The sequence below is a fragment of the Anser cygnoides genome, chromosome 7 (assembly GCF_040182565.1).
Source record: "Anser cygnoides isolate HZ-2024a breed goose chromosome 7, Taihu_goose_T2T_genome, whole genome shotgun sequence".
NCBI classification, from domain to species: domain Eukaryota; kingdom Metazoa; phylum Chordata; class Aves; order Anseriformes; family Anatidae; genus Anser; species Anser cygnoides.
The window spans coordinates 24,835,159-24,859,977 of NC_089879.1; the positions used below are offsets into that span (position 1 = coordinate 24,835,159).

Genomic DNA, 24,819 nt, shown 5'->3' on the forward strand with positions numbered 1-24,819 from the left:
TAACATGAAAGTTAGCTGAGGCATGTTGCCTGGTGTTTGCAGCAGGCTGAGAGCAGAAAGCAGATGGGTCATTGTGTGTGTTGCCGTGATGCCTTCATTACAAACCTGAGCCTTTTTTTTTTTTCCTGATGACAGTGATGAGGAAGCAGGGTTGTGCAGCTGCATCCGGGAGTGTCACAGCTTTCAGATGATCCCGAGCGAAGCACGGGGATGTCTGCAGTGAGTTTGGAGTCGAGCAGCCTGCGTTTACAGGACACGTTGTCCCTGTTGGTTAAGCACTCCTTTGCAGGGATTGCTCCCAGAAAGCTGCGCAGGCTCGCTGAAACTTGAGAAGTCCCTCTGGTTAGCGGAAAAGGCAGACCTTCCCCTAAACGCACCCGTTAAATCATCTTCGTGGTGCCAGAATTGGAGGGCTGGGCGTGAACAACCTGTGGCCTAATTGCGGCGGGTTGTGTGGCTGCCTTTTTTCGGGCAGAAGTGGCTGGTGTGTTCTTAAACTGCCCTTCGCCCAGCAAACGGGTGCTAATTGGGCTTCTCGGGGCTGCTCCTCCCCGTGGCTTTGCGCTGTTCAGTCCATCTCCTTCACCCTGTGCTGAGGCAAGGGTGATGATACTCCTCTGCAGTAGGCTGGCACTCTTGTTCGACAGATTTTTTGTTTTAGCCTTACATTTGGGTTGCTTTAGTGTTTTTTCAATCCTCTCACGTGTATTTTACTGCTTTTCCAAAGCAGTGATTGCTCATTAGTGCTTTGTGAGGCATCCTGCCTTTCTCGTGTGGCTGTTTGGAAACACTTGGCCTTTTTAAGCTGCTGGTAGCCTTTCCCCTTGAGTTGGAGGTGATGTGCCACGCCTAAGGGTGACCCAAAAAACCAACTAAATGCTGCTTCTGTTGGTAACTTGCCCCAGAAGTGAGATCTGTGCGGGGTGCTGAGAAGGAAGTTGTAGCAGCTATTACCTTAGCGGTTTATCCATCTTTGTAAGGCACTCCAAACCCACCGAGGTTCTGACAGTGTAAGTATCAAGGATTTGTATTTCTCTTTTGTAGTGCTGGACATTACCCTGGACGGCCCTCCAGCAAAGCTGGGGAACACGGTTTGGGAGGAGGCTTGGGCAGAGTGCTCTGGGGGCTGAAGAAGATTCCAAAATACTTTTATCTGGTTGTAGCACCCAACGAGGTGTGACTACCTGGATCATTCTCATCCCTAGAACGCTTGTTTCCCCACAGAAAATTGTTTAGGAGACCCCCTGTTTTGGGGAAATGACCTTTCCCCCTTGTGTGCATCCTGTTGTCCCCACCCTGTTCTCCTAGGCTTGAAGATGGCGTGCTTGGAAGCTATTGATTAGTAGGTGCTTGGGCTCTGTCCTGGCAGTGATTGCTAATTTAATATTGTAATTATGATTGCATCACAGTTTTCTGGTGTTCTTTTCTTCCAGTTGCGTTTGCCTCTGCTGTCCTTCTTTTGTAAGGAATGCAATAATTAGATCTCAGCCCTGAGGAGTTGCTGAGTACTCACATCTTAAAAAAAAAATCCAGCTCTAGGTACTTAAATAGCCCTGTTCTGGTGGTACGTGGTGAACGGTGGTAGCTCAGTCTTCCCTTGCCACCTGAGCAGATAATTCCTTGGAAAGAGGAATATTGTGGATAACACAGCTGCTTCTCTTGGGCCATGGTAAGATCTGGTGGTGCGTCTTGGGACTGTGAAGCTTGAGCATCCTGCTCATCTGCCAGTGGCTCTTCGCTCTGAAGTCTCTAAGGATGTGTTTTTATCAGTGGTTTTTAATTGGAAATGAGTGACAATGTGCCCTACCTGTTCCTTTCACAGGGATTAGGGAAAGCAAGAGGGGTCTGTGTACTGGAAAACACCTCAATAGACTCCAGCAGAGGGGAATTCTGTCGTTTGAGCACTTTTGATGCCCTGTTTGTGCGTGTTTGAGCTTTTCTTAATGCCTGTCTCGTTTCCCTTGGTGTAGGATGCCATTTCTACCTACAAGGAAATCCTGCAGGTGTACTGGGAGACAGCAACGGGCTTTGTGAATGCCTGCTGCGATGGACTGGAGCCCTGGCAGTTAGTTGGGTTGACCTTGTCTTCTACGCTTTTAGCCGTATGGCTGCATGGCTTCCTCTTCCAGCCCGAGAGTAAGTATTTAAAATGGGTCTTCCCTTTGTGGGAAGGGAGAGGGGACAGTTGTTCTCGGGTAGTGGGGGGAAAGGGGCAAAAAGAGACTTAGCATCTGTTAAAACACGCCTTCTGCTGTCAGCCAGGATTGACAAAACCCTATTCCGAAATAGGGTCAGAGCCTGGGTAAGCAGTGAAACATCCCCGTTCCTGCAGAGGGTGTGGCAGGCCAGCCTGGAATGTGCCTGCATCTCCTTCAGTTCCTTCGGTCTCCCTTCTGCCTCTGGGTGGGCCCTTTACTCATCACAACACTCCCTTGCTCAAAACCTGGGGAAATCGATCCAAGAGCTGGGGTCCTGGGAGCTCAGTCACTAACAAAGTGTCTGGGTTGCTTTTGCTCTTGATTGCTTCCCGTCCTGGGGGAGAAAACAGGCTTTCAGTTTGGTGCTGGGAACGTGTTTCATCCTCAGGAGGTCCAAGATAATTGTGTGGTTGTGCTGCTTTTTTTTTTTTTTTTTGAGCGGGTTCCTACTTTGAGCGATTTCTGATATCAGCAGCTCTTCAGTGGGACCTCTTTTGATGAACCTGCAATATTTTCTGTCTCTGCGTGGTTGTCAGGGATAACTGCCTTGCCCTTGGAGGAGAACGGTGCTTTGCAGATCCCCCAGGCCTCAGGGTTATGCTTATTTTTGTTAAAAACAGCAGAGTTTTTAATTAGCGTCTGTGCCTCTCTGCTCCTCAAACAGGCTTTTTTTGAAAGGCAAGAGTAAGTGAATAGTGGGAACTTGTGCCCAGTATAGGTTCTTGGCTAATGTTTGTACTGCTGCACAGTATTTTTAAAATATTGACTAGTTATTATGAAGTCTAATTAAGCTGTCTGGATATTTCAGAAATTTATTTTTTCCCCTCAGTGTGGATGTTTGTAATTAAACAGTTTGCACACAAATGTGCAACAGAAAAGCTATTTTTGGAGTGCTAACAAATATTTGCTACAGAATGTGCCAGACTGCACTTACTGTCCTCCTGCAGCTTTTCAAAATATATCTGAAGTGTATATAAAATGGGGGGAAAAAGGCTGATGCTGTAGATAAGATTGGGAAGTCCTAAAATGGTTGATTTTTCTTTTAAAGCTTGTTTAGCTGTTTCCTGGTGAAAGTGTCTTGTGACTGGTGCTTGGCTGAAACGCCTGGAGGACTTAGTGGCTATAAAGCAGCTCTGTCATCCCGCGTGCATTCCTGCCTTTAAAGTTACCCCGGGAGTTTTCTGGTGTTTGCCATCACCTCAGGGACGGAGGGAGAGTGTGGTGCCACGGAGGTGACACCATGTCCTCCCTTCCATCCCTTCTTCCCCCGTGGCCTGGGAGCCTGGTTCATGTTGCTGAACATTTTCATGTTGTACTATCCTGGTTTCAAGATGCAGAAAAAAATTTCAACAAGCTTTTACCTTTTTGCTGGAGACCTTGTCTTTAGCAAATCCAAACTCCCTCTCCTTGTAAAATTGCATGTGTGGGTGCAAATTCCCATTCAGGCAGGTGCTGGCCTTCCTTATGCCTCGTTTGGAAAGATTTTAGCCTTTTTAGTTTGTATGACTTTACTTGGTGGCCTTAGGAACAAAGTAGGAAAATGAGTCAAACCACTGATTCTGATAGATGGCTGCTGTTGTGCAAACCAGTTCCTTCTGCAGCCTGGTCTGTCTGCTTTCTGATGCACTGCTCTGTCTCTCCACGTCCCCTTTGTGACTTTTACTTTAGCCTGCATCGGAAATACCAAGCCTGTCATGGGTTGGGGTGGAAGTATTGTGCTTCGAGTCAGTTTTTAGTTTGTTGAGTCATATGAGGTTAACTTCTGACTCTTGTCTTTCAGGTTTAACATCCCGAATTAAAAAACAGTTCTTTAAACTACTGAGAAGAATGCCATTTGTTGGGGCTATAGTAAGTATTTGAGCAGCTGTTTGTACTGTTACTCCAAGCCCTTGTTTTAGCCTGTGTAGCTGTGTCTCGGAGAACCTACAGTTCTGCGCCTCTTTGCTGTCATGTCACTGTAATCATAATGGTCCAAAGGTATAGATCTGGATCTGCTGCCGCCTGGTTAATGAAAGATAACTTCTACCTAGCCTTTTTTTATAGTAGTTTTGCTCTGATAAAGTACCACTTTTTTTTTTACACCAAGTATCAGTGAATCAGTAGCAGAGTTGTGCAGTGGCAGAATTTTCCAATGGTGTTCCCTCCTTGTTAGATTTCAAGAAAATAACTTGATTCGTGGAAGATGAGGACACAATGAACTTGAGTTGTTCTGGAACAATGTCTCGAACAAGTGTGAGATAGCCAGGCGTCTGTTGTGCAACATGGAAGGATAATTGTTTTAATCAATGACTGGCCACGATTAGTTCAGAGCTCCTATCTGTTAGCATAGTTAGCGTTATAGCACAGCGATATCAGAAGCTTGTGTAATCATTAAAATGAGACAGGCTTTAGTGTCTAGGAGATGTTTTTTACTTAAAAACTAGAAACTACAAATGTCAGCAAGTCTTAGCACATTAACAACTTAATGCTCAAGAAATGCACAGCTTGGTTTCTTTTACCTGGTACGTGATGGTATCGTACTTGATTGGCCTTTCTGCTTGATGCGTAGGCAGCTTTGCACGTTGAATTGGCAGGGCGTGGGGGTTGCTGGGTCTGTTGTAGGCAACTTTATCAGATGGAAGTAGTAAAGAGGAACTTTTTCCTTTTGACCTCGATATGGATGCAGTTATCAAGTTTCTCCCAAAGCCCTCTGTAAGGAATAGCATCTCCATTTCATGTGTCCCAATTTTTACCTTCTGGCTCGAGTAGCCATTGATCAGATGAAGTAATTACTAGCTCTCCTCCGCTTATATTTGTTGTCTGCCCCTTAGGCGAGGACATCTCCTGGGTCCCTCTGTTTTGTCCAGGCTTACTTTCTCAGGGCTAGCACGGTAAAGCTCCTGACGTGCCCTACCTGTGTGCTGTTCCCACTCTTTTGTAGGCTGATAACCTATCAGTTGCTTACGGGAGGCCTTGACTTTGAGGCAATCCAATGTCCAAAAGTCTTTAAGGCTGATAACATCCCAACACCTATGTTGTCTGGAAGAAGAGTGTCTGCTTTGAAAGGTTTTCTGAGAGGGAGTCTGGGCCTGCTGCATGTGGGGTATGAGCAGGAAGAGAGAAATCTCTTAACTGTGCCTGTAAGGGAGATTTCTTTAATGTTTCTGTTTTTGTGATTCTCTAAACTGTGTATGTGACGGTAGACAAGACAAGGTATGAAATATAATGAATCTGAAGACTTCTATAAATTATGGACAGTGACTTGAAAGGTTTGGTGGATAAAAATGAAATGTTTTTGCCTTAAGCTTTGCTTTCTCAGCTATTGAAGGTGCTCCAAGTTCCCACTGCTCATCAGTACCCATTATCAGTGCTCAAAGAGTACCATTTCTCTTTGAATGTGGTGGTGTCTGTGCTGTTAAATGAAACACAGCTGAGCAGTGGCCCATTCTGCAGTCATCCATCCCAGTTACTTGGCTCAATTTTGGGCTGTGCCAGCTAGCACACTCCCTTAGCTGCTTCCTGGAGTGGTTTAGAGACTAGTGCATAAGTGTCCATTCCAGGAGGCGTTTTGGAGAAGGGCAGCTTGTTTTTGGTGGGAGAAGTTAGTGGGAAGGGAGAGTTCAACTGCCTGGCGGTCACTCTGCTATGCTTTTTGGTCACAGAGCTGAAACAGTTCCTACCTGTTCTGCTCGCTGGTATGGAAGTAGCCAGCGAGTTCGATCTCACACGTGTTGAACAATTATAATCTGGCCAGCACCTTTGTTAATAGGCTTTTCCTTTCTTTTTAGATTCAAAAGAAGATTGATGAGGCCTTGAATGATGTCACTTCCAGTTTATCCTTCCTGAAAGATGAAAAAGATTATATCAAAGCGCTGCCGGAACAAGGCATGAGCCAGCCTGAAGTACTACAGAAGATGAAAGAGTACAGCTCAAAAGGTATGACTGAGTCTGTGCCCTAGCAAAGGTGGGTCTGTTTCAGAGACAGCATTAGACTTACTTGGTTAAATGAGATCTAATGATGCCTGCTCTCAGTTTCATCTTAAATATTGCTCTGCTGATGTTCTTCACTTGCCTGTTTTCCTTTTGGAGGTGATTAAAGTCAGTATTCACAATGTCTACTGCTGTATTTGGGTATTTACATTGAAATTCCCTTTCTTTCCCAAGAGTTTAATACTGACTGATGGGAGAGATGAGAAGGAAAATACAGAGGAAGCTTTTTGAATGCATTTCTGAGCAGTTGCCTTGATGTTAAGCTTTTACCAGAAATGTATTTTCTGTGAAGCCCCGAGGAGTGCTCCTAACAAAAAGGACTTCCAAACAGTATTTTTAGGGAGTTTCCAAAACTCACTTTAATCAAAACCAGTGGTTTGCATCTTGAAAATGCCACTCAGGCAAGGCAAAGCCACGATGATGTCCTCTTGGCTTGAGTCCACATAAGCACTGTCTGAAAGTTAATTTGAGTTGCCTCCCTGGTGTAAATATCTCCATGCTGATTCACATCCTGTTACTTCTAATGAGCAAATTTGGGTGGCTTGCTGTCCAGAGAATATATGACTGATCTGTTCATATCTCCAGTCTGATAAAAGCTTGGGATTTTCTGCTACAACAGTGCATCTACTCCAAATTCAGGAAGAGTTTTGCAACAGAGTATGCTGTAGCAACTTCCTTTTTTTCTACTTTTATGTTGTTTGTGCTGCTTTCTGCGTCTGTCTTCTGTCTGTGTTTTCCCTCATAATAATTACTCCCTTCCTTCTCTGGGCTTTTCCTTCCTTTTTTATTTTTCTGTCCCCTCCTTCCCACACGTGCAGTTTTCTGTGGAAGTTACTTGGAAATGAGGGTTGGATTGTGACTGTGTTCACCTTATGTATGCTTGTGAAGCTGATGCCATCGAGTTTTGTGCAGGAGGCTAACAGTTTGGGAAGGGAGCATATAACCATACAGGTGGAAATACTCTGGGTGTTTAGAGGCAGAAACTAACCTGGTTAAGAGGGTTGAAATGCTGTTAAGTGGTGTGCACGCTGATGCTGTTCCACCCACCTGCTCTGATTTGTTAATGCCTCAGTGGCATTTAGTTTTAGGTAAAATTTAACTGAAGAATCCCATGTTGTAGATTTTAGCAATGCAACCTTGACCTTTCCATCTCAGTGGTGTGATGGGTGCTCTTTGGATGTGACTGTAACTTTAGTGATGAGAGTTGGGCTGTGTGGACAGCAATTTGGGGAGGGTGAACGGGGATTAGGTGGGTTATGTATTAATATAACTGCTTGCTGCGGCTAGCTCTTTATGTGCTGGCACTTTATTCATCATTTCCTTGCAGTTTGCTAAGTTTATGGGACGCAAGCTGCCAGAGGCATAGCATTGCAGGGAGTTATCTCTCTGGCACAAAAATCATACTTGCTTCTCCTCAATGAAGCCCAAAAGCAAAATCCTTATCTGTAGAACTGCTAGGGGGGGACTTCTTTGTTCTTCTGCATGCTTTTTGGGAATGGCTGTGTTTGCAACCAGTGTGCACCTCTCTTCTCTTTCAGGAGACGTACGTTGGGAGGATGGGAAAGTCTCTGGGACTGTGTACAGCGGTGAAGAGAAACTCACCCGTCTGCTTGTGAAGGTGAAGTGCCAGCAGTCTAACTTGGCATCTTTGCACATATTTTTTAGCAACTTCAGGGTGACCAGAAACCCCTCAACAGTATTCCAGCATCTTTCAAGATAAACAGGGAGGATCTGAAGCTGAGATTGCCCAACTCTGCGGACAGAGCCTAGGGTGAATGTAGGTGGAAGGGGAGTTATTAGCAAAGTGTTGGAGCATTGCAAAATTGGCCAAGTGGCAGTCACTGTGAAAACACTGTAGAGATAACTAGAATCCAATCAGATGAGATGTTGTTTTGAGTACGAAAGAAGCTGAGTGAATTGGAGGCTGGTACTGACCTTTTATTTTGGGGAATGATAAGAGGCATAAAATTGCCATAGATCAGCTTCAGCAAGCCCCCTGACAGGTGTAGTTGCTGTTGGCTGGAGTGAAAGCACCCTTGGCTGCCCTGCTTTGGGGTTGCTGCAGGACTTTAGCTTTGGAACAGCTTGATGAAGCAAAACAGGATTGGTCTTGGTTTAAGCAAAAAGTAGTTTGTAAAATGTTTGGCATTACTGTGCAGTCCAAATCATGCAACAATGGGGCACTGGCATGCTTCAGTAGAGTCTTTGTTAGGTCTGTTTACCTAGTCTGGAACTTTTTCCTTTGAGAATGCTGGGGAAAAAAGAAAACTAAACAGCCCAAAGGTCCGTTTTTAAGTACATCTACTGCAAGAGGTTTTTTTTACTAGAAAGGGAAATCTGGCCTTGCTCCTGAGAACAGCTTTTGTACCAGTAGTAATGAGCTCTGTCGGGTGGTTGCTATTGCTGTTTTCTTCTGCCCATTGACATTTCTTTGCCACTTCTGGGAAAGCATAAAGCTCAGAGCAGCCTTTCTAGAGGAGCCTCACCTTGGATTGAGTGTTGTGGAAACATTCCCTCTGTCTGTGCTGATTATTCGCTGGTTTATTGTGCTGTATTTCTTTCAACATCCCTGTGGTTGCTTTTTGATCGCGGCTGCAGGAGGCTGGAACTGGCCTGTTGCAGCCTTATCCTGTGAGCCTGCAGTTGCAGAATGAGCATGAAATACTGGTTTCCACGGCCACTTTGGGTGCGGAGTGGGTGGGCAGCTGTGCTTTTCTAGCTGCTTTGGAATTACTCTTTACTATTAAACTCAAACTAGTTCTGCAAAGCAAGATTTTTAAGACTACATACTGGCCTGCTTTGCATAAAGCAGTCATAGGGCATATATATACCTGAACTGGGTGGACAAAAGAAGGGCAGATAATTGTGGTCTTTTTAAAATCGCTAAACCATTAGCAATATTGCTTGTTGTAAAGACAAGGTTATGTTATATAATCATTCCAGAGGCCAGAATGCTCTAGAAAAACAAATGATTTCAGCCCCCTCCCCCCCAGCATAGCTTCCCTGCTTGTGGTGTGTACTCACAGCAGGAGAAAGTACTGCAGATCTGCAGATAGTCTGTTTATATACTGTGCGCAGTGAGTTCCCAAACCTGGACCTCTTCACTGATAATCCAAGGCTTCACCTGCAGGACTAACTTTCTGTCTCTGTTTTCTGAAGGTGTACGAAGAGTTTGCCTGGAGTAATCCTCTCCATCCGGATATATTCCCTGGTCTGAGGAAGATGGAAGCAGAAGTAGTGAGGGTTGCCTGTACTCTCTTCCACGGGGGCCCCAACTCTTGTGGTGCTGTAAGTAGCTTGTGCTCAAGTGCCCCGTGAGCATTTGGATACTTCTGACTCTAAGTGCAAATGCACTTTCTGCTATCCATCCAGCTCTGAGACTGAGGTCATTCTGGTATACTGTTCTGGTAGGTGCCATGCCAGCATAGCTGTCCAGGAGATGGTTGGTAATTGCTCTTCTCAGGGAAGCTTTATGAGAGATGATTTAACTCCAAGTAGTTCTTAAATGATGATTTACTTCACCTGTTTTTTCACACCCTTAAATGAGACAGGCTTGCTGGCGGTAGGAAAAGAGACCCAGTGTAATGTACCATAGAAGCCTGCCTGCTTGTCACTGGGGGATGCCAAACAGAGCGGTGTCACTTCGAGTAGCTCCCCTCAGGTTTAATCTGTGAGCCTGCCAGAATGCTGAGACTGAGGACAAGGCTGGCTGGCTGGTCACCAACAAGCAGCTTGAAGCATTCGTGATCAAGCGGGCATGGCACTTACTGTCACCTCTCCAACTGGAAAGCTCTCTTTCCAGCCTTGTGTGGCCTACCAGGGTGGAAACCAATTTTAAAGCCTCCACAGAATTCAAAGTCAGAGTCCAAATGTGTGCCCTTACACTGATGTTTTCAAATTTCATCAAAGAACAAAAGCTGTCAAGTTGTACAGTGAGCTATTACTGTATAAATAAGCCACGGCTTCTTGCACTCCTTTCTCCTGGTTTGCCTCTTTGGTAGGAATTCTGAGTTCCTCAGGCAGGCCACATTCTCTACCTGTCTGTGGTGCCACAGGACAGCGAGGTCTTATCTGCTAGCATGGTGTTTGTGTGCAACTGTGACACAAAGACTGCTTAATAACTTGCAAAGTAATAGTTCCACTTGTGAGGAGAATCCAGATGAGACTTTTCAGAGGCTGAGTGTGACATGGTTGCATCTGTAAACATGCCAGGGAGGTGGAAGGCCTGCAAAGGCTTAAGATTGATATGGGAAGGCAGTGTTAACATGGGTTTATGGGCTGAACTGGCACTGAATAGGCTTAATCTGCCCATTGGGAGCTTGGTTGTGTTGAGGAGGTAGGTAGAATAGCCTTATGGTAGGAGTAGTGGGGACCAAACTCCAGCTGGACTGAAGATGCAACTTGATTGTGCAGTAATGTCAGATGTGATTGCCTTCGATAGCAGGAGGCTGCACCTGGTGACCTGAGCTGTCTCCTTGGGTTCAGGGTTCCTAAACCCCCCTCTGTGCTGGGAGGGACTGTATTCCTGGTGCCACCCTTGAGCCTGGAGAAGCAGCGTGCCTCCTGGCATCTAAAAATAATCTGACCTCTTCTCCTTGCTGACTTGCTGTGCTGAGACTGTCTGTGGAGGGGGCAGGAGGCTGTTAAAACTTGTCTTTATCAATACCTGAGAAGCTGACTGATGCAAGTCAAATAGATAGCTCTGTGACACTTATCATGTGGCTGGAGAACTTTGCTTGCGGAAGTCGGCAGCGCGAGTTCAGCTTTCGTTATGTAGGGTGCATGTTGTAAAAGTGTCAACCTTGGCCCCCTGGGTGCTTCCACTGAAGCCTGGAAGTAAAATTGTGTGGGAGGAGAAATTCAGAACAGTAAAAAGAAAAAAATAAAGCCCCAAATCAATCAGACAGTGATCACAGGCAATGTGAGACCTGCAGACTCTCTGGGGAATCCCACTTTTCCCTCTGCTGCTTCCTCTTCCCCTGCCTTCAGAGGATCATGCTGCAAAGCCGCAGCTGAGTCGAGCAGAAGCAGTGAATGGGGAAGCGTGCAACCCGCCATGAAGTTAGCCTCTAGCTGGTTGAGCAGGCAAATTTGCAGGGTCAGAGGGAGGGCTGAAAAGGTGATTGGGTGGAAACAGAGGATTAATTGCACCCTTGTAATTATCTTGTCCAAACGAGTCTCTCCAGTGGACTTTTTGCCTTCCTCCTGCGTTGCCCTTCCTGTCTGAGTGTCCAGAGGAGCTGGCAGTTGTTGGAGAGATGTGGGAGGAGATAACAGCTCATGTGCTCTTTAAGCACTTGGGCTCAAAGACTTCTTTTATTTTCTTCTCCCCGGAACAGAGTTAGCATTTCAGAATGATTTCTGGAGGTTTGCACGGTAACAAAGCCATTTAAAAAGAGTGTTTTCTCCAAACTGCAGCTATTCTTTGGCTCTGAAAGGCCTTGCTGTAATTGGTAGCTCAGACTGCCACAGTTATGCTTCGGTACCCAGCGAGGCTGTGAAATACAGATGGCCAAACCAGGGCGGGTGTAGTGCTGCGAGTTACTTTTATCTCCAAATTGATCTGTTCAGCAGGTGCTGCTGGCTTTTTCTAGTGAGAAGGCTCCTGCTTCACTTAATTCAACTTTTGCAGTGCTGTAAACTAAAACAAATGCTTTTTTTCCTGAATTCCACCGCCGCTCTGTGTGAGAACCAATGGATGTGTGTCTATTGCCAGGTCCCTGTCCGCTGGATTTACTAGCCTGGTGGAAGCAGCGGGGGCCGCCAGCCCAATTTTGTTGGTGTCTGCCTCCTGAAGGTAGATGGAGCTTGGTGGTGTGTCTGAAGAGCTCGCTTTGTGGGTTGGGAGAAGGAAAAGGTTGTGCTTCTCGGGTGAATTCACTTCCTTAGTGCTCTGATTTCCGTGATAAGGAGCAAATCAGTGCTTTTTGGGGCTGATACTCAGGTGCTCAGTCTGGGAAAAGCTGCTCAAAGCGACACTTTTGCCCTATTTCCAGGGCTTTCAGCAGCCTGGGCATCTCTGCACAGTCGTGTGGACATCTTCCCAAGCAGCGTCTCTGGAGAGCAGTCTGCTGCTTCTTCTTTGAAGGTTTTCGGTGTGTTTTGTGAAGGTTAAAATACAGGGTGTCATTTCAGATTTCTGAATGCTAAATTAGGCAAGTAGCTTGCATTATTTACAGGAGGTGCCTTTATGCGAGATGTGAGGGCTGTAAGTCTCCGTGGTTCAAACATGGACATAAAAACGCTAACAATTCCCTCGTGGTGGGGCTGCTCAGGCATACATTTTGCCTTAAGTTTCACCAAGAGGTGTCCCAGGCTTTTAAACAGTGTTTAAAAAGTAATCATTTTCAGCAGTGTATGGGTGCTTCCTATTTCTCACTAATTACTACTTCTGTCCTTTCTTCTAATCATGTTACGGAAGAGCAGAGACAGGATTTGGTGACTTTTTTTGGCTCCCAGGAGATTCTAATCACATTCCTGCAATGATTTGGAAGGACTAATTAAGCTCAGTACGTAGAGGAGGAATGGGGGGGGGGGTTCATTGTCTGATGTAGGCAAGTGTTCCTGGTCACAAGGTGCCCTGCTTTGCAGTGCTGGCTCTGAGGATTTCCCCTCTAATTTGAGGGGGAAATTTAAGGTTTTTATGCAAGCCTGCATAGTTTTATTTTTTAGTATTTTTTTGAACTTGAAGGGGCAGCTTTGAGTGAAGTGCAGAGGAAAACTGAATGTGGGGTGTATGTGTTTCATGTTGACCTCCCTGCTTTGCAGCTGAGCACAGGAGGGAGCAGCCAAAATCAGAAGATGTAAGCCTAAGCCTCCTGTAGAAGCCTGCTTGTCTCTTCCTCCCCAGTTCTGGGGGACTCTCTGGGTTCTTTCAGACTTTGTCATAGAGCTGCCTGCTCCTTTGGTGTAGGAGTTTAACAGTGAAATGTGAGCACTGCATCTTGTGGGGGGCTTAAACTCTGGCTTGTCCTTCTGCAGATCTATCAGTCTTTATCTTTCATAAGCAGGTCACCTTGAGAGATAACTGGGGGCATCTACAACCAGCATGTTTACAGGGGTTTTATGCAAGTCTGCCACTACGTTATGGACATACAGAAGATTGTGGTGTATTCTTGCCCTAATGCTGCCTTAGAAATAAATTGTAGCTGACTTTTATTCATAGCATAGTTCAGCTCAGGGAAACTTGGTCAGCTTTTTCTCCAGGGTCTGGATGGATGTGTTTGCTAATGTGAAATTCCAGCAAAATGGAGAGACCCCAAGCTGAGCAAGGTGGCTGTTGTGTGTCTGACAGCTTGACAGAGACTGCAGGTGGCATGGCAGAAGAAATCCCACAGCAAGAACTGTGCCTCTTATTGCTGTTTCAGTGCTGAGGCTCCAGAGTACTGGGATTTGGAGGGAGTGAGTAATAGGAGGGATATACCAAGTTGAGAGAGCAGGAGGGTTATGTGCTCTCTCCTTTTCCTTCCCGTTTGGAAAATAATAAATAAATCAAGAACAAAAGTGTGTTTATTTGCCTTTTTCCCCATGCTTCGCCTGGCTTTAGAAGATAGCGCAGGGCTGGAAAGCTGCTTAAAACAATGCCTGTTTCCAGCCCTTTTCCCTGTGGCATCGCTCGTGCCTGTGCACTTTCATTTAGGGGAGGGAGGAGATGATGTGAGTGCCATTGGCCGGAGCTGAATCACTGCGTGCTGGCCAGCTGCCGGCGTGCCGCGGGCGGTGGGAAGTTGTCCTGTGACCGTGATTCAGGCTCTGGCTGGGGCAGGACGAGTTCACAGCGAAGCTGATGGAGCCTCTGGGCAAGGAGCAGATTCCCTCTGCAGGTGTAAGCCTCCTGGACCAAGCTGCATCCCGCTGCTCTGTCGCATCTCCGTGGTGCGGACTCGTCTCGGGATGATTTAGGAGGCTTGCCTGGCTGAAAGTCAGCTCTTCGAGTGGATTTTCAGCTGGAGCTGCTGGCTGAGCGAGCTTTCTGCGTGGTTACGTACGTGCCCGGGAGGAGGGTCCGTCCTGGAGCTGATCAGCTGCTGAAAAGTGATTTTGACTTCCCCAAACCTGCATGGCTCAATGTTTGCATGCAGGTGATAAGCCAGGCATTGGAGGCAGGTGCAGGCTGTATAAGGGTGAGGCAGTGGTGCTTTGGTGGAGAGACTGAAACACATGAATAAGGCTGTTACAGAGGCTGCTTTCTGAAGAGCGGATTAGGATAGGGTACGGGTAGGAGCTGCTTGCTCAACAAGGAGCAGGCCTGGTCCCATAAAGTGTCTGGTGCTCAGTAACGCCAGCCCTGAGATCCCCAGATCATGCCCAGCAATGTTTTCACAATCGCTGCAATATTGTAAGCGATGTTGCAAGCAACATTACAAGCACGCAGTGATTCTGCTCCTCTTCTCCCACCCCGCAGCGGCAAGGGAATCCACGTTATGCCGGCTGTGATTTTCCAAAGATAGCTGACAGCTCTACAGATCTCTTTATAAGAAGGGTTGAGAAGTGAATGACACAGCCTGTAAACCGCTGAAGACGTTGCGCTGCCATCTATTTACTTCACAATTAATGCAATGATTTCTTTATCCAGCGTGAGGCTCTCGTAGGGCTTTTCTGCAGCAGCTGCTGCTTTACAAAGTGGAGAGGAAAATAAAAAAGCAGAAACTGCCTGTGGTGTGACAGTCACTTCCACGCTGCCTGTGGTGGCAGCTGTTGCTAGCTTGGATCACATTGGGAAGAGATGTGGCAGGCTGCTTTTTGTGCCTGTGAACTTTGTTCCTTATCACTGTGCTTAATGTTTAGTCACTGTCACGCTGTCATGCGTCTTCCTTGTGTTTTGGGGTTTTGCGGCAATGTCAGCGGGGAAAAACCAGAAGAAAATGCAGACTAGCAGATGGCATAAGGCATACTAATGTGGCTGCATCCTTTTTATGGTCACTTGGGGTGGCGTATTAAAAGCAAGTGGCAGTTTGTTCATGGGGATTGAAAATCAGTCCTCTGTAAGCATTGTATGTAGCTCCTGATTCCTTTCTTTCACCTGAACCATGAGCACCTGTTGTAGGTAATGGCTGTGCCCATGTTACGGCTCACCCCGTGCAGCAGTAACAGATGGAAGCATTAATGCCTGCAGGCTGCTTGAAAAGCCAACCTTGTATTTTACGAGGTTAAAATTTTACCTTGGCTTGTGCCCACACTTTTCTGCCCCTTGCACACCAGGACTCATAAAGGCTTGCTGAAGATAGTCCTCCAATTTGAGGAATTTCTTATAATAAAGTGTTTCATTTATTTGCCAAAAGCTCTTGAATGTGCAGTAGTGAACCTGATCAAAGGGCTGGTGTGCGTACCTTCCTCTTTCCAGCCCCACGATGCAAAAACCCCTTGCTCACCTTTGGTCGGGGGAAGGGGGCTGGGACAGCACAGATACCAAGGAACGAGCTGGGGGGTGTAATGCAGAAATTGCTTCTTGGGGCCTGGAGGGCTTAAGGGCTCCAGCCTGGTACTGACCAGACCTTGCCTAGCTTCTGCAGAGAAGGGGCATTGAGGGCTGTGCGCTCTGCTGTGCCCCAGGTTCTGGGAAGGTTTCTTAGCCCAGGAGCCGTGCCAAGCCTGCGCTGGCTCCGTGCCTCAGCGTGGCACTGCTCCAGACCTAATAAACCCTGCTGCACTTCAGTTAGCTTAAGACAGAATCAACGTTGTTGTTTCTCGATACGTGGCATCATTAATCTGTAATCCAGATAAACAGTCCCTGGGTAATCGGGGGCTAAGCAGGCAGCTGGAGTTTTGTGAGGTGTGGTCACCTCCACCAGCTGGCGACGGTGCAGTATTGTCCCCTCTTGTCAGGCATCTGTGTGTATTTTTTCCCATGTTTTCCCTCCTTTAAAAAGCAGAGTCAACACTTAAATCTGTGCTTTCCACCTGAATGTCAGAAAGCTGCCTTCAGCTGTTCAGTGGCTTCTGCTGCCCTTGAAAACCTGAATTGTCCTCTGCAGCATTTCTGTACAGAGATGCTATGGCTGCATCCCTTTTGCTGTTTTCCTCTCCTGCAACATCCATGTCAGTGGCTGTTTTTCTCTGTTTCCTTTCGTGACAGATGACGTCTGGGGGGACTGAGAGCATTCTGATGGCTTGCAAGGCATACCGGGACCTGGCTTACGAGAGAGGCATCAAACATCCAGAAATGTAAGCAATACCTTTGTGGCTCGGTTTTTGCTTGTGTGACTGGCTGTTCCTCTGCGCTGAGGTGGCTGCTAGGCCCCCGTAATCCTTCATTTCATAGCCTGTTACCACCACCTCCTTGTCCATCTTTGTCTGGAGGCCTTGAATGCAGGAGAAAAACCCAGGTGAATGAAATGGTGCAGAAGCACAGGAACTGTTAAGCAGCCTAGGATCCCAGGCGTGGATGTGGGCTCTGGAGCTGGTGTAGCTGTGCCATGCACGGATATTTCTGCAATACCTGCATGCAGCTCCAGACAGAGCCTGCTCATCTCTGCTTTGGGCGCCTCTTGTGCAAAGATTGCAAGGCACTTTGATGTATTTAAGGGTTTTGATTTTATTTGGATCAAAGAGGGTTTAGCCTGAAAATCCTGGGACTGAAGTCGGGGCTGATTGGAGCTGAAATGAGAAACTGTGCTAATCATTATGCTGCTAATAGAGGATTTACTCTCTCTAATGTGCTGCTTTTTTCTAGACAGTGCGTCAAAAATGTTTCTCTGGTTAATTGCGTAAGAGAGGAAGACACAAAGAGAGATGAAACACTGGTGTTCATCTTCTGCTGAATTCCTGTGGCTCTTTTCTTCCCTTTCTAACATTTTTGCATGGTATTAAAGGCCTCAGTGAAGATATGATGCCTCAGAAAACAAGGTTAACTGAGGCAGTTTGGTCACTGCTATTGGAGATGGGAGTCATCAGATGTTATGTTCATTTGGTTAAGGCTTAGATGCTGCCTGGGCTGAAGTCTGCAATCTGTTACTTTTCTAGGTTGGTCCCAGTGAGTGCTCACGCAGCATTTGACAAGGCAGCCCACTACTTTGGACTGAAGATGATTCACATCCCCTTGACCAAGGCTATGGAAGTGGATGTTCAGGTACCACTGTAGGCAGCATGGCACTCTTTCTGTGGGAAATGAGCGTTGTTAGGAAATCCCGAGGAATCTACCTACCCAGGGAGATGAACCATAAGGGAAGAACAGTGGGATTAAATGCATGTCATTGCATACAAAATTTTGTCTGAAATAAATGGATGGGATGTAACCCATCCCTTTGTCCTATGTCATTAATTTAGAATCAATTATGTGTATCCGAAATAGCCACAGGTTTCAGATGAGGATAAACAAACAAATGTTGTAGTATTTCCAAGTGGATGAGTTAAGTGATTCAGCTGATGTCTGCTCATGCTTTGTAGCTCAGTGCTTTGCTTTCTGTACGCTTTTGTGTGTTAGCTTTTAAGACCAGATGCTGCATGTTTTATTTTTCTTTTTTTGGCAGGGAGACACTTGGTAAATGGCATGTGAGCATCTTCTCTCTTTAAATCTTCAGGCAATGAGGAGAGCTATTTCGAAGAACACAGCCATGCTGGTCTGCTCTGCTCCCCAGTTCCCGCATGGGATTATGGACCCGATTGAGGAGGTGGCAGAGGTAGGATGTCCCTGGGTGCTGCGGCAATAAAACTGGTGCATCCTTCTGCACAAGAAGTGAGCAGGGGGGTCCAGGATCTCAACCAGTGAATCTGGTGGGAGCAGCAGACTGGTTGGGAAGGTACTACTGCCATTAAATCGGTTGTTAGTCAGCAGCAGGGCATGCAGGACACAATTTGAGGAGGAATGTAAGACTATCTCATTTTGCACTTATTCAGAAACTGCTGTGGGAGGGTGGGCTTTAAATACCAGATATTACCCCTGGGCACTGTCATAAAGCTGTTTGCGTGGGGCTGGATTGCAGACTTGAGCTGTTGCATGCAGTGTGTCATAGCAAGGCAAAGCGACAGGCCTTTAGCTCCTGCTTTGTCTCTGATCTCCTGAATCTGTGCCATAAACTTCTGCTGTAACTGAAGGAATGTACTGTGTATGTGACTTAGACCTCTGCTGCGCCCTCTGCGAGACAAGCCAAAGGGGCTTGTCCTTTGATATCTGAGAGGAAATAACAGCAAAGTAGGCCACCTTGTAAAAACGCTTTGATTTAGGGCCTACTGGTTGTAGCAAGCTTGGTGCAGAAGCTGGAGGAATGCAGTGTGGCGGGGGGAGGAGGAATCAAAGGGCTGGGATCTCAGTTTTCAAACACGCCTTTTGTTTTTCTTCCCATGCTCCAGTTATTTATTTTGTATGTGACCAGCAAGGGGCTCTGACCCTTTTCATTTGGATCACATCATTATGCTTTTTTGTGGTTACTGCTTTTGGACCAAGTTGTCACATCTCTTTGTCAAATAGAGCGAATGACCAAAATATGATGGTTTTTTCTCTTGCTGGCCATCTGTATGTATGTGCAAAGTGTGAGAAGGCATCTTACAAGTAGCCAGCCCTTCCAAAAGGGTCCAGAAAATGTTCAAATGTGAAACAGATTCACAGATTCGTGAAGTGGAGTATGGATTCGTGAAACGTGGAGTATATTCAGTGGCTGGAGTTTGGGTACCCCACCTACCCCATTTTTGTCCCTGGTTGCGTGTTACTCACCAGAGCCTCTTGTTTGCTCATAGCTTGCAGTGAAATACAAAATCCCCTTCCACGTTGATGCCTGCCTGGGTGGTTTTCTCATTGTTTTCATGGAGAAGGCCGGCTTCCCTCTAAAGCGTCTGTTTGACTTCCGTGTAAAAGGCGTGACCAGCATTTCTGCTGATACCCACAAGGTAAGAGGGGGGCAGAGGGGTGTTCCACGCTTTTATTTGGGGGGAACAACTCCTGATGCCATCCCTGGTGCCAAAGGGCAGGGGTAAAGGTTGCCCTGTTGAGATGCTTTGTGCAGCGCACCAAAGTGTGGGCAAGTGGGATCTTGGTGGTCATATACAAGAGGTGCTGCTGAGCCCTCCTGCCTCTTTTTAATGCTTTGTTACCCCTTGCAGTATGGCTACGCTCCCAAGGGTTCCTCCGTGGTGCTGTACAGTGACAAGAAGTACAGGAGCTACCAGTTCTTTGTGGCACCCGACTGGCAGGGGGGCATCTACGCCTCCCCCTCCGTGGCAGGCTCCAGGCCCGGTGGGATCATAGCCGCCTGCTGGGCAACCCTGATGCACGTGGGGGAGCTGGGCTACGTTGAGGCCACGAAGAGGATCATTAAAACAGCTCGGTTCCTTGAATCAGAGTACGTGCGTGCCTTAGCTTCTTGGTTGTACTCTTTAAACCTGTTCTGGACTCCCTCTCCCAAACTGTTTTTCTCTTGCAACTTTTTTTTTTTTTTTCCCTAGAGTAGCTATTGCATGTTACCTGCTAGATGGGGATCCATTGGGCATTTAGAGGAGAAGATGCTTTGCTTATATCTGGGTTCTTTGCCCTGTGCCAGGTTGTTGAGGGGTCCAGAGAGGAGGGGTGCTGGCATCTCTATGTAGCTGCCTTTGAGGCAGAAGAAACTCTTGAAGCAGTCATGGCTGAGGGGAAGTCACTCGATGATGAAAGGGGGGTTATAATTTCTCTTGTTGGGGTACCTGCATTGCTGTGTGAGCTGATGGTCTCTGCTGTGCTGTCCTCCCTTGCCTCTCTCCTCACTCCTTCTCCATCCCTAAGCATACTTTAGGGCTTAAATAACCAAAGTCCTCTGCTAAGTCCCAGTGGCCTGTGCTGGTTGCATGATTTTCGGTGGGAATGTGCTCTAATCTGTTCCCCTCTCTTCCTTTGAGGCCCCAGAGAGATGGACAGAATGTCTGACCCCTTTTTGCCTTTTCATTGTAACCATCCTCAGTCACCTTTTCTTTTTAATGTTCCTTCAAGGTTGAGAAAAATTGACAGCATCTTCATTTTTGGGAAACCTGAGGTGTCAGTCCTCTCCATCGGTTCAGACACTTTCGACATTTATCGATTGTCTAATCTGTTAGCTGCAAAAGGATGGAACTTAAACGTCCTACAGTTCCCACCAAGGTGAGTTTGTGGTCCCAGTGGGAGCCATCATTCATTGTGGAGCAGAGGAGCAATGTGCATAGCCAGGGCTTGCAAGATAGCTGTTCTTAGGCCACCTAGCTCTCTTAATTTGCTGAGCGTTGCCCGTTATCTAATAAATTGTATGTAGACTTTTCCTCTGTGGAGAGGCAATTACGTTTGTGATTGCTGATATACAGCAGCAGTAGTTATTTTAATGAGCCTGGCAGAGGGCATATCTAAGGCTCTCTTTCTGTTTAGCTCTGTTTAATACAAGCAGAAATATATAAATAGCTAGGATTTTGTCTCATGTCAGCAAGTGAGGGTTTGTAGGTGTTTATTTTTTGTTTAAATATCTTCTGCCTGCCCACTGAAGATGAAGGTAATTGAGAGAACAGCGACAGGCTGATCATTTTCAGTGATCTTTCCACCCTGATGTAAAAGGAATGCTTGTCAAAAACTTCTCTTGAGTGGGTAGAAGTTGCCTTTCTGTGGGTGAAAGGGGCAAATGTTCTAAGATAGAAATGTTCTAGGATAGAGCTGCACTGAAAAAGTTTTAAAATTGCAGCTAGCTTGAAGAGGAGTCTAGAGAGCCTGAAGTAATAGCTCAGAGGTGTGAGCAGCCCTGTTACTTCTGGTGAGTGCCAACTTCCACGCTGGGAGTGGCTGACAGGTTACCTAGACCTTTAACAACATATGCTGATGTCAGGGAGGGAAGGGGGAGTTGGCATTTTGCAACAGAAGAGCTCAACTTCCCGCAGCTTGGTTCCAGCAAGTATTTTTCAGGGATTACCTTTAATTGGAAGGGAGCAGATAATCTTCTCCCTTAATCCCACTAGCACCTTATTTTAAAGAGATAGGCACTGGCCAGGGAAGAACTAAATTGCTGTATGTACACGAGGTGGCTAATATCTCCCTTCTCCCCTCTCCTCTGCCTGCCAGCATCCATCTCTGCATTACGCAGTTGCACACGAAATCAGGCGTGGCTGAGCAGTTCCTGAAAGATGTCAAAGACAGCATTGAGGACATCATGAAAGACCTCAACGCCAAGACCACAGGCATGGTAAGGAGCCAGGATATAGCAAGGGTGTGTTGCGTGAGCGTGTTTCCTGGGTGGCATTAATGATCCCACGTAACGACCTCTTCTTCTCCGCTTAGGGAGCCATCTACGGAATGGCCCAGTCCATCCCCGACAGGAGCCTGGTAGCGGAGATTTCTCTGGCCTACCTGGATGGCCTGTACAGCACCGAAGTTCCTGGCGGTGAAAAGCACATGAATGGCTCTCCTGGCCACCACTGACTGTAGCGCAACTATCGGTGCCTTGCCAGCTAGCACTGGGGTGGTTTTAATGAAAGGTTTCCTAGGGAAAGAGATTGCAGTATAAGCCTTTGTTCCTACAAGTACAGGTCTGATGGCAGCTTGATCTCAAAAACTTTATTCCCCATCACTGTCTGCTCTGAAATCTGCATTATTTTCACACTCAACTTTGGTTTTAGGGCTTTCCTTCCCTTCTCCCTGCCTACTTTCATCATGAATTGAGCGTCCATTCCGTAACTCCAGACTCCTCAGGTATTCTGTATATCACTTCATTCCTTGCTGTTTCTTCTCCTCAGACGGTGCATTCAGCCGGTGTCCAGCCAAGCATTAGATTTAAGTTTCCTTGTTGTGTTCCAAGGCTTCAATCTTCCCAGAAGTTGAAGGTAGAAAATAAATTGATTTTTTTTTTCTTTTGAGTATTCCTCCAAGCTACTGCATTTAACAAACCATGCTGGGAGCCTTATATTTACGTAACGCAGAGTTGATAGATTGGCAAAGGAAAGATGATCATGTAACTTTTTAAACCCCCCTCTGGAGATCTCAGACTGCAATCAATATTTATTGAGGGTGTGGGGGGGAAACAGCACACAATCCTTTTCTGGAACCTCTCCGTTTGAATAACAGCAGAAATAGAAAGCAAGTGGGTGGTGTACGGAGAGGAACTGGATGGTACTGAAAATCCTAGGTACTTAGTATCTGTTTTGCTTCCCTGCCTCTTCTAGAAGACATGCATTGACCACCTAGAGTGCTGTCGCACCTTGCACAGTTCTGGAGGGATGTGCAAAACAGGGATTTCACTGTTCATAACTTGAAGGTTTTGCACTATCTCACAATGCTGTAGTCAAGTCAGTGAAGCCCTAGCGTGTATCATGGCTAGGGACTTAATGTGCAAACATATGGCACCAAAGCTGACTTTTTTTTTTAAAAAAAAACAACATAATCCTTTAGTATAACACGGTGACTTTTGTAATAGAAAGTAGTAATCTGTCTGCTCTTTGCACTGATTCTTTTAAGGCACATCCTCAAAAGGGCATTCACCATTGTGCCTTGATGCTTCTCTGGCTTTTTGGGGGATGCCAGGAAGGATTTGAGGGGTCAGCTGTTGACTGACTGCAACATTTGCTGCAGTTTCCTTATGGTACTATACTGAAAACAAAACCTCAAAGGCAGACTGGCCTCAGGTAAACTGTGCTTGCCCATCAGGCAGAGTAGTCATGCTATTGAGCCAAGTTCCCTCACAGTATTACAAAGATGCTGGCAGAGCTCTGAAAGGAAGGAGATGGGATGCAGTAAGCTGGAGGTAGTCGAGCCTTGGGCATACAGGCTGTTTTTCTCCGCTGTTCTTGCTGCGAGAGTTTTACCACTGCGGCTTGGGAGGCAGTTGTTGCCTTCAGGATGAGCTAGAACCTCTTGAGTTGTTAAACAGTGGTGGAGTTGCTCCTGCAGGGCTTTCCTGTGTGTTTCCTCTCGGCTTTTGGCATGCTACTGAGAGTTTCCCAGGCAGAGTTCAGCACCTGGAAGAAGACTTTGTGCCATGACTGCAGCATCTCTGCCGAAATGGGCTTGTTAGCCCCAACCTGACCCCCACTGGCTTAACGCAGCTGAAGCACACGCTTGCTCAGTAACTACACAGGCTGAGAAGGCTACTGACCAGCCGCTGCACACCCAAACCTTGGGCCTGGAGAGTGCTGGGAAGAACGCTTTGCTTTTTAACAGTTTTATTATTCTCAGTGCTAGGAGACAAAGCATTTTGGCCATCTCCTGTCACGTTGAACTGATGGCTGCAATGCATGTCTCTGAGCCCTTTTGAAAACATCGCGTTTGAATTGCCTGATAGTCTCTCGGTGTGTTACCAGCCCTGGCAGTCAGCATTTGTGTTGGACCTGTTTATTCTGTTAACGCCTTGCTAACGTGACCATTGCTGCATCTCTCAGTTTGCTGTACTGTGGGGAGAGTCTGAAGTGTCTGTCTACTGTGACGGTTCTCTTTGAACCAAGGTTTGGAAAACAAAAAAGGAGGCTACTCGTTTTGTTTCTGCTTTAAAAGAAAGGGGGGATGGATTAGGGTGGGGTAAAGGAGAGGAAAAACTCCCTCCTCTGCCCTGGTGCCATCTCCCCTGAGGAAGTGGGTGGATCAGTGCTCCATTTCACATTTTTGGGTGTATTTGAAGATGTTATTTGTAACTCAATGTACTCCATTCTGGACTTCACCTACTAGTAATTTGTGGGTTTAATTGTTCGATGTGTATATGTTCTGTACTGTAAATGTAATCCTGTGGTCAGGAACAGGCCACTGTAATTTACTGTTGTGTAGTCTTTATTCATCCTGGTCACCTAACATGTAATCTGCTTCTCCTTTATCATGCCAAGTGGTTTTAGAGAAAAATGAGATTAACAGGCTATATAATTGTCTCTCTCCCAAAAAGAAAAAAAGGACTGGATTATGATCTGGAGGGATTTTCCCAACTGTTAATTCCTGCGAGATTTCGGACTGGTCAGTTTTTCCAAGTGAGACACTAAATATGTTACTTGTACAAAGCACTCCCAAGGGAGTCGGGTGCTCCTAGGTACTAGACTGAAGAATATCCAGTTGGATGGGCCAAGAAGAGATGTCTGTCGTCATGCCACGGATTTCATCTGCACTTTTCTGGTGACTTGGGGGAATGGAAGGGTTGCATACACCACAATAATATCTTGACCAATAAATTCATTGATTTTTTTTTAATGAACAGATTGGATGAGTTTCCTCTGATGGCAGTATTTGATATTGCTCTGGTTTGCCACTGTAAAACTGTAAGCTGAAATAGCTGAGGAGATGGTGAAAATGGGCCTGGTTTGCATTAAAATGATGCACTGAGCTACCTAGGCTCATTGAACTCTTTATTTTTATGTTTCAGTGCTCATTTGAATGGTTGGGGACCTGTTGCTTTTGATCTTTGCTCTTGTGTGCAGCCTAGTCTGTGGCAGGGAGAATGGTTTATGAATTGTATTAATTCTGCCCGAGAGCTGCTCTTTTATTCTGCCAAGATGAAAGTGGTGTCTGTGACTTCCTCTTGCGATGTTCAAGGGTGCCAAAAATTGTATATGTGTAAGAGCTGTGGGTTTTCTCTTAATGCTTTATGGAACTTGGAGGGTTGAAAAAAAGAATGGAGTTGGGTGTTCTAGTATTTCTCCCAGGCTTTTCTGCTGAGAACAACTACTGTTGGTTTCACAGCAAATCCTTCTTGTTACCAAAAAAAAAACCACAGAAATTCAGGCACTGCCTGAATGCCAAGACACTGTTACTGGAGTGAGG

General features: G+C 46.3%; 1 protein-coding gene across 5 annotated transcripts in view; it reads left to right on the plus strand.

The window, feature by feature from the left end:
* SGPL1 (sphingosine-1-phosphate lyase 1) overlaps nucleotides 1–24,405 on the plus strand; it is a 38,273-nt gene extending 13,868 nt beyond the window's left edge. For 4 of the 5 annotated variants that reach the window (XM_013172595.3, XM_067001001.1, XM_067001000.1 and 1 more), the window contains exons 2-14: nucleotides 1,971–2,136; nucleotides 3,979–4,046; nucleotides 5,966–6,113; nucleotides 7,706–7,785; nucleotides 9,327–9,455; nucleotides 16,243–16,331; nucleotides 17,130–17,235; nucleotides 17,687–17,785; nucleotides 18,840–18,989; nucleotides 19,203–19,441; nucleotides 20,065–20,211; nucleotides 21,151–21,271; nucleotides 21,367–24,405. In XM_013172595.3, coding sequence (XP_013028049.1) covers nucleotides 4,026–4,046; nucleotides 5,966–6,113; nucleotides 7,706–7,785; nucleotides 9,327–9,455; nucleotides 16,243–16,331; nucleotides 17,130–17,235; nucleotides 17,687–17,785; nucleotides 18,840–18,989; nucleotides 19,203–19,441; nucleotides 20,065–20,211; nucleotides 21,151–21,271; nucleotides 21,367–21,507 — 1,470 coding nt within the window. In that variant the 5' untranslated portion in view covers nucleotides 1,971–2,136; nucleotides 3,979–4,025 and the 3' untranslated portion in view covers nucleotides 21,508–24,405. Of the gene's footprint in view, nucleotides 1–1,645; nucleotides 1,670–1,970; nucleotides 2,137–3,978; nucleotides 4,047–5,965; nucleotides 6,114–7,705; nucleotides 7,786–9,326; nucleotides 9,456–16,242; nucleotides 16,332–17,129; nucleotides 17,236–17,686; nucleotides 17,786–18,839; nucleotides 18,990–19,202; nucleotides 19,442–20,064; nucleotides 20,212–21,150; nucleotides 21,272–21,366 lie in introns of those variants that run through there. The other variant, XM_048069405.2, reaches the window with a different exon arrangement.
* Nucleotides 24,406–24,819: the final 414 nt, after the last annotated feature.